The following is a 9,407-nucleotide window of genomic DNA, read 5'->3' as shown; positions in this document are numbered from 1 at the left end:
CAGTTGCTGTTTTTAAAGACTTGAATGCTAATTAGAAAACGTGCGTGTTAAAATCCAGCTGTCAGTCACTTTTTCCAAAAATGTGTACATAGTAAAAGGTATGTCAGGACCAGGAAATCTTGTAGACAACAGTGATTATATGCACTTTCATCAATTGCTGAAAAAAATATATTTCAACCAAAGTCAAAGGGCAAGTGAACCTAAAGTGCACTTATGACCAACACTAATAACCATAATGATGATTTCAAACAGACTTCAACATGTATACATGTACCACAGCTCAGAACAAAACTCACATTCACATCTGTGTACACACATTCAGTCTGTGTAAAGAACTTGTCACACACGTATGTAACTACTGGAAGATAAGTGTTCTGTTGTCATTTATTAATTCAAACAGGAAATGTCTTAATAGGTGTGTTATTTAAAAATAATTAAATGAGTGTAATGAAAACATACTCAAAAAGATCTCACAGACATTTTAAACAGCCAATGCGCAGAGACAAAAAGCAGAGCAGACACAAGCGTCATGAATTCTTTGGTGATACATAATAGTATTCATTACTGGCCGTGCACATTTAAAACATGCAATGAGGGAATACAAATGCACTGACATGATTCTAGAGCTGGGATGATGGTTATGGTGCTATACTCGAATACATACATGATCTAATCTGCTAAATGCGACTGCAAGACATTAGGATACTATGGATACATTAGGATACATTAATATCATGAATTTCTGTATAGCTTCTTTGATACAATACCTTGATCTAGGTTACATTTGAGTAAATAGACTGTAAATGTCATTGGTATATATGCATCACTTGGTATATGAACAATGATGCATGAATGTATGTTTTACAGTGTATAAGTACTACAATATTGTCAAAATATGACCAAATATAAGTAAATTGTTTAAAAATGCAAGTTATAAAAAATTAAAACTGAAGTATGCTATTTTTTATTTTTTATTTGAAGATCTTTGCATGAACCTCAGATGCTCATAGTGCACTGGATGAACTGTGAAAAGAGATACAAGAAAGACATTAATCCATACCAGTAAGACATTTAAATGCAATAATTTTAAACATCTACATTACCTAATGGCAGATAATTCAAAGTAATTCCGTTTTTAGAATATACAGAATAAAACAATGGCAACTGCAATTGGATAAAAGACACCAATGTTCAAAATTAATAAAATTTATTTAATAAATGTATTAATAAACAAACAAATCCCCTGCTAAATCATTTTGCAAAGCAGCACAATTTGGGTCTTACGGCGCACGACTAATTATCCACCACATAAACACTGAACTGGAGCCTAGTGAGTAATGTATGAATTGAAATACAACACTATAAGCTTATATACTGTATAAATTCACATATGAGATGCTTGCATTATAAATGCATATGCAAACCATTAATTCAACTTAATATCTGGATGAACAATATGTATTAAATAATGTGATTGTGAATCTTACCTATTTGATCTGCAACAAATTACATTTTGTGTATGCACCTTTCTTAATAATGAGTGCACTTTTTTGTTTCACCCTGTGTACAATAGTAGTGTCTATGGACTGTCTGAATCATTTTTTCCACAGCATACACTGACCACATCCTTTTTGAGAAATGCTTTGCTGAACTCCCATCACCAAACCTACAATCCATTTTGTACACCTTCAATTAGCGGTTTGTGAGACATGCATGTTTTTTTAGTGGTTTTAGTGGCCTGAGAGTACAACATAAGCACTGTGGAGCTGGTGAGTAATGTAAAATTTGAGTCTTGCAATGTTTTATTCTTACCAACAGTATATTTATTAGTATACAACTTCACCATGATTATAATATCACATCAAATAGTCTTTTTGTGCTCCCCCATCCAGTGAGTTACTACTGTAACTGAGGTCCACTATTAGCCTGTGTCCAATCATTCTGATGATTATTGAAAAATAATTATTTTGTCTTTTGTTTTATTTGAACTATCACATGTTGATTTACAGGTTGCGTTGTATGGAAATTAATTTGAAAAATAAAAAATACATTCTCTTGTCATAAGTAACATGTAATGTTTTGAGGACTTACATCATCATATTGAAATGTTGCCACTCCCTGTTGTGCCTGGTCCCTCTTTCTGAACACATCTGATCATGAGACAGTTAACAATAAAAACATGAATATTTTTCACTTTATTAGTTTAGTCAATTTAATTAATCAATCACTTAATTTAAATTATGCTGGTCAAAGTCAAATTATCATTAGGGCTATCATGAACATCTAAACTTTGAAATTAAAAATCACATGCATTGACAGGCCTGAAGAGAGAGAAAGAAAGAAAGAATGAAAGAAAGAGGAAGAAAGAAAGCTCTATTTAAGGGTTGTCCTATTATTCATGTAAAATATGATTTTATTAGTATCAAGTATCACCACCTCCCAAAAAAACGTTTTTTTTAAAATTGTTATTATGTAAGAAAATATACAGAGCAGTAACCTAGACATACATTTTTTCCCTGTTAAACACAGTGTAGAACAGGCATAATTCAACATATGCTCCATTTACAATCAGAATTTAAGGGGTCATATGATGCTTTTTTAAATTTCATTATTTTGTGTAACTGAATATGTTGCTGACGTGCTTTAATGTTCAAAAAACACATTATTTTTCAAATACTGTATATTATTGTAGGTCCTCTATGCCCAGTCTCTCTCAAACACGTAGTTTTCTACAAATTCCCTCCTTCCGACAACCTCTGATTAGCCAACTGACCCAGTGCATTGTGATTGGCCTAACACCACAAAGCACTCGTCAGAAATGTAAGGCCCCTTTACAAAATTGTGAGGTTCCTCTTTCAAAATAAATTGTTAAGACAGTTAATAATGTCCTTAGTTTCAGCATCAGTTCTGAAAGTGGAACAGAGTCGCTTGACAGACAGTGAAGAAGCTCGTATGTGTTTGAAGTACACAAGCCACAGACGGTTAAGACCACTGACTCCACTGTGTGATCCTCCTCTCTCTCTCTCTCTCTCTCTCTCTCTCTCTCTCTCTCGCTCTCTCTCTCTCACACACACACATGGGATGTGCAAAACTTTGCACTTGAACAGTCAATAGCAAATACTTAAACTAATAACATACTTCCAGTAGCTGATTCAGAAGCGCCAGATTGTCGTAGTAAAGTCACAAAACCGTTGTCCTTAAAATGTGTTGCTGGTCTGTTGTAAGTAATCTTAAAGATTCCTAAATGCATCTACTTCTGGAAGGCCAAATAAAGGTCTTTTTATTTCTCCTACACACAGCATCTCCTCACATGGCTGCTTCAACACTAACTGCGTTTACTTAAACCATGTCTTCTTTCTTTGTGTGTATATTTGGGCAGCATTATGCAAATATTTCCCCATAGTGATGTAGACATGTGGGGCATGTTTGAATGAGCCGTTTTAATAAAGAATCTCTCTTTGGATTTTAGACTTTAGTCTATGCAACTTTACAGATCTTCTTTATGCACCAAGAGCTTGTAACACTCCACAGAGAAATCACATCATATGACCCCTTTAAAGACCAAAAAAAAAATCATTAAGATTTTTTCATACTTACCAGTCAAGCTCCTCAGTTTGACACAGCAAGCGACATAATCATCAAATGAGATCTTCCCATTAGAGCTGTAACGCTTAATTATGCAGTTCATGGCCTGAGGACTCAGCCTGTACCCTGCAAACATGACACACCGGGATCTTCAAAAAAACACAATCATACACTTTATTTACAGTCCTTTTACAAACTCTTGCCAATAATTAGTCAGATGGAAATCAAATCGCATCCATGCTGTTTTCTCCCTATTTTGCTTTCCGTCAAGAATAAAAGTCCCTACAGATAATTCCACACTGAAAAAAATGTTATGTTGAATTTACTTAATTTTATTACGTCAAAGGGTTGCACGAAATAAATTTATCTAAATCTAGATATATTTTTTTAAGTTGAGTTTACTTATATTTTATAAATTGGTTGTACTTATATTTTATACATTGAGTTTATTAATCTCTTTCAGTAGTTTATAATTAATTATAATCATAATTTTAGCAAAACTATTTTGAGTAGAATTTACTCAAATTAATTGTTTAATCATTAAAAATTTAATCATGTAATATATAAAATTAATTTTCATCCAATATTTTTTTTAATCTATTGAATCTTTCATTAATATTCAGACAAATAAAGCAAACCCAATATTTTCAACAATAACTTTATCTTTCTTATCCAAGAGATTTTTGCTCTCTCAAACAAGAGTGCCTGTAATATAACTCAATAGTCACGATTTCTGAGAGACCTCAATACATGGCACACCACACACAATGACGGTAACAATCAGTGAATAGTGTTTGAGTATAAATGGGTCATTTAGCGTAGAAAATGAACTTCAGGCGTCACAAAAATGAATGTCACTAAAATTAACATCAAAAGCAAACATAAAACTGTGTAAATACAACTCGAAAACTGTGAAAATTTTAAAATTTTTAATTATTCATGCCCCAGTGCATGATGGGAAATACACTGAAAAAATTCATTGCATTTACTAAAAAATTTAATTAAATATAGCTAAAATAAATTGATTGCAACCACTTACAATAATTTTTTAAGTAAATTCAATGAATCATACCATCATAATCATCATTTGTTTAAAACCAATTAATAATTATTGATTAAAATCAAAAACTAAATTTAAATGGATTAAACTAGCAAAATTGAATTACGCTTAATTTAATTGGGGCCATAATCATTTTTTTCAGTGCATTGTCTTTTTATTCATTAATGAACAGCACTGCTAAAGGAAGACCATGGATCTAGCAGATGTGTAAACAATTGGCCTGAAGTATTCAGACACAATAACCTTATTACTCATCAACTTAAGTCTTTAATATACCATTACCATAGATTTTCTATATTGATTTTCTATATAGATTTTTCTATATATCAGAACAGAATAAGTACTGGAAGCGGAGAGTTTCATTTATCAGGAAGTCTTAGCTACAATGTCACTGCTTTTTCAATGGCTTCCTGTTCAGCTCAAAGAAAAAATCTGAAGTGAATTCAAAATTAAATTCGGAATATTTTAACAAGTTGCTTATTACCATGCATATTACTAGCATAGCAAAAGACAAAGTTAATAGTTAGTTAATGGTGTGAATGGGTCCCAAACGAATCTCTCATAAGAAATCTGATTGACACTAAACAGACATTGATTCTGAAGTTTTACCCATAGAGGAAACAGCTTGGCTCATTTCCTGTGGGTCAACTGTGCCACTCATGTCCCTGTCAATGCTCATGAAGTGCTGCTTCCAGCCACTGAGCACAGCCCACAGCTCCTTAAACTCATTGAAGCCCATCGAGCAAGACATGTCTCTCTGATGAACAGCTAAGTTATGGAAAAAAATACAAGAAATGGCCACAATTCATTTCGAACCAGGGTTGGCAATGTAGTCACGTCTAATACATTCAGTGTTAAAAATCGGAATAGTTCTGAAACGATTCAGTATGTCCAAAAATGTCTTCAGTGTAAGCGAGAAGGATACATCCAGCATGCTGATCATCAGTCTACATGTCTCAATGTTGAAAGCTGCAAGACAAGGAATGATTGTTACAGAACTGCAAAGTTATAAATCTGCAAATACTCTCAGAAATTCTGCACATTCTGCATCACTATTAAATTAAGACAAACATTCTTACGTCTGTAGCCACCAGAGAAGTTGGCCTGAGTCAAACAAGTCTGAAGTTCCTCTGCAGATATCTGGCCATCCTAGACAAAAACATATAACTATATTTATCACATCAATAAGACTATAATATTCATATCGGAGAAAAATGCATTCCTGATTGTTCAGCGGAATGAAACAATTTAAAATTTCTATATGAGAAGGACTGATGTGTATAGGCTAATCTATGCAACCTCAGCAGGATTTCTATGCAGTAACTTTTGAAGAACTGAAACACGCTCTTACCTGACCAGCGACTGCAGTGAAGTATCCATACAGAGGGTCCTGCTGCTGTCCAGGGAATCCACCTGGATACTAAAGAAGAAGCAGAAACAAGTTGATTTTAGTCTGTAATTTGTAAATGATTTAACACCACATTATGTAATTTTACTGTTAAACACTGTCAAATGTATGGGTTATAGCAAATTAAAATGAATTAATTGTACAATTGATAAACAGTAAAAAATAAAAATCCCAAATAATTGTTTTATATAAAGATTTGTTTATTATTTTTTATGCATTTATTTTTTAATCAGTTTACGATAGGGTGTTTTGTTTTACATTTTATGTAATTAATAGGGGTGTAACGGTACGCAAAAAAAATCACGGTTCGGTTCATTTTCGGTACAGTAAGGGAAAGAAATGCAAACATTAAACTGCAGGTTGTTTATTACTATAAACTTTTTTAACAATTTGTTTACACTTTTTTTAAAATACTTTTTAATAAAATATATATAAAATAGAAAAGAATAAGAAATAAAATACTGCTGCAAAGTTCTCAACTAAATAAAATACTCTGTCTCAAACCAATATCATATAATAAAATATAATGAAAAATATAATTAACTATGATTACAGGGCAGCATTACCAATCCCTCAGATTTCGTTACTGCGTTGGCCCAATCGGAATTAAGAGCAAAGGTCTGTTTAAATGCCGATGGGAGCTGCGTTTAAATTACAACCGTTTTTTTCCTAGTTGTAGTGATGTACACACTTGCGTGATGCTTTTTGAAAACCTTAGGCCAGTGATGTCCTTTATCAGTAGGCTTTATATTTATGCTCAACATCAAGTATAGATATTGTAGTCGTGAAGACAAGATCCTGGTCTGTCGGCGGCCTCCCACTATGTCACCTACAGTAGCAGCAGCGCGCCAGCACCGCGCCAGGCACGATTCTGGTGTGTAAAGACACATAAAATGCGAAGCAGCTGTCACGCAACTGACACGCAGCAGACACGCACGCTCACGCCACGCAGCCAGTGTGTCACCGGCCTTAGAATCAGCTGCAGGGCAGGATTTGCACTCAACGCGGAGACATCCACCACTTAATATGTTTGTTTGGAAACACGAAAATGTACTTATGTTCCACACACAAAATATTGCATTCGATCATTCGGTACACACGTGCACCATACCGAAAACCCTGTACCGAAATGGTCCGGTACGAATAAAAGTTCTGTTATACCCCTAGTAATTAATGTTTATTACATTGTTGTCATGTTTTGCGTTACCCTTATGACATTTTGTCTTTGTGTGTTTGACCCCTTTGCACTGGGCAAACTACATATTTGAGTATCAGCTATGTCTTATGGACAGGCCACTTAAGATGAAACTTTGTATGGTTGCCTATTTTACCACCTGTATTTTTAACAGTTTTTCACTTTATAAAATATCAATATGCCATCCTGTAATACTTTAATCACTTTTCACTGTCACTGCATTTTTAAAGTGAATATGTCACCATATATTTTTTTATGAATTTTTGTCCATTTATTTTTTTGTGTAGTGCTTATTTAACCCTGAACTTCAATTAACTCAAATTAAAGTATGGAGGGAAAACAAATATGAAAGTCAAGTACTGGCAACTTCTTTTGGAACATCTCATGGGTGAGTAAATAATGACAAAATTTTCATTTTTGGGAGAACGATCCCTTTAAGACTGAAGACGAGCTCTGAGTCTACATCATGCAAATAATCCTGCAAAGCAGTACAGCACACTTATTCCAGTTTCACTATGTGTCTCCATAAGCAGAACTGTATAGAAGAGTGTATCGTGTGAACAGGAAATGTGCTTTTGCACAAGTGGTTGAAAATCCTGGACTAAAACCCGAAAGGTTGTAGGTTTAAAATAAAACACTTGAAGAAGCAAACAACTGATTATCAATACATGTGTTCTTGAGCAGGATACTTGACCTCATGCCATTATAATTAAACTTGACTAAGAAACCACATTATTCAGTGAACATTTGCTACTTTGTGATTTCCCAATGAGTTAACCAGTTTAACACCAATCAATTATTATTTTAGCTGGCACTTTTATTTTGAAGTTATTTGTATTTGAAAGAAGGAAGACAATCCTGGGCACACAGCACTGCACACTTTCTACGTCTTTCTTATTTAACACAATTAATGCAGATCACAAGCTCCATTAAGAGAGAACCTTACTGAGAGAGAGAGAGAGTGTGTGTGTGTGTGTGTGTGTGTGTGTGTCAGATTAGAAAACGCATGAAATGCGCAATGCTGTGTGTGTGGTCAGGACTGGAGTGAAAACCACTGATCTACACACAATCTGACACACCCAGTTCTGGTCAAGGGTTGCTGTACCAATCTGCTGATTCAAACCAAGTGTGTGCAGACCATAGGTTTAGACAGTTAACCAGAGATAAACAGACCAGAAATTATTAAATGCATATGTATTCTACCAACCCTTCAGGACAGTTTTAAACGTCACATATTAACATTTTCCTCATAGCCATCGCCTAACAGAATTCACCCCGAGGCAATCTAGAATAAACACGCGGTTGTTTGACTTCAGGCTTCACCAGAGGATCTGTGTAAAACTGTACAGCGTATGAATTCATCTGAGTTAACAGAGCACTGATCAATCCTACCCCTCCCGCAGCCGGTGCACCATATCCCGGGAAATTCATCGTAAACGAGCGTTTTCTTCTGGAGACTGACCAAAACCGGACAAGTAGATGCTGAAGTGTGTGGATGACGTTAATCTCCACCCACTTCCGTCTCAGGAAAACCCAGGAAGTTCTTTTTTTTCCTAACATAAGATGATCTACTCGCCTGGCTTGCACTATGAAATTCATAGATAGATAAACGTAATAATGCATAGTAATACTAATAAAAATAAAATGAATCCATTATTTTGTCTATCATCAACTGTGAAATGGATTTTAAAGCCTAAGCGAATTAAAAATAATTGGCTGATCAGAGTATCCCGCAACGCTGTCCGATGAGTGTGTTAGTCTACGCAGAGATAGGTGTGAGATATGAAATAATAAACAAATCTCTGTAAAATGTGTAGGCTACTTTATATTTAGATGCTTATATGATCTTTATTAAATAGGCTCTGCGTTTAAAAATGAAATAGCCTACTTGTGGGAAGACTAATTGAGGCTGATGAACAACGTTGTTGTATTTAGTTTTAAAAACTTAAAATATAAAAGTCTTTAGTAACACTTGCTTATTAGTATACATATTACTAGCATACTATTATACATATTACTAGCATACTGGCTGCTTTTGTAAAGCACATTTTACTGCCTTTTTCTGCATGACCCAACACCTCAACTATTATAGCAGCCTTGCTATTAAAGGGACACTGAGTAGGAATTACTCCCATCTAGTGGTGAAATTGTATTTTGCA

At 34.4% G+C, this 9,407-nt stretch overlaps 1 protein-coding gene across 1 annotated transcript; it reads right to left on the bottom strand.

Moving 5' to 3' along the window:
* Positions 1–366: 366 nt before the first annotated feature.
* LOC128030070 (sorcin) lies at positions 367–8,803 on the bottom strand. The gene is made up of 8 exons (XM_052617559.1): positions 8,641–8,803; positions 5,997–6,065; positions 5,725–5,794; positions 5,571–5,614; positions 5,255–5,402; positions 3,598–3,711; positions 2,092–2,150; positions 367–1,023 (listed from the first exon to the last, which is right to left on the bottom strand). Exons 1-8 carry the CDS (start codon positions 8,677–8,679, stop codon positions 997–999), a joined length of 570 nt encoding a protein of 189 aa, XP_052473519.1. The 5' UTR covers positions 8,680–8,803; the 3' UTR covers positions 367–996.
* Positions 8,804–9,407: the final 604 nt, after the last annotated feature.

The sequence above is a fragment of the Carassius gibelio genome, chromosome A16, assembly GCF_023724105.1.
Source record: "Carassius gibelio isolate Cgi1373 ecotype wild population from Czech Republic chromosome A16, carGib1.2-hapl.c, whole genome shotgun sequence".
Lineage (NCBI taxonomy): Eukaryota > Metazoa > Chordata > Actinopteri > Cypriniformes > Cyprinidae > Carassius > Carassius gibelio.
Note: the sequence above shows the minus strand (reverse complement) of the source record. Positions and strands in the feature narration are given on the sequence as shown.

Excerpts from the sequence above, each read along its gene's own strand:
- LOC128030070 (XM_052617559.1), bottom strand. The coding sequence starts at position 8,679 with ATGAATTTCCCGGGATATGGTGCACCGGCTGCGGGAGGG. Across the intron at positions 5,403-5,570 it reads TGATGATCAGCATGCTGGAT|AGAGACATGTCTTGCTCGAT; the intron begins GTATCCTTCTCG and ends GCTGTTCATCAG. Across the intron at positions 3,712-5,254 it reads CCAAGCTGTTTCCTCTATGG|GGTACAGGCTGAGTCCTCAG; the intron begins GTAAAACTTCAG and ends TCATGTTTGCAG.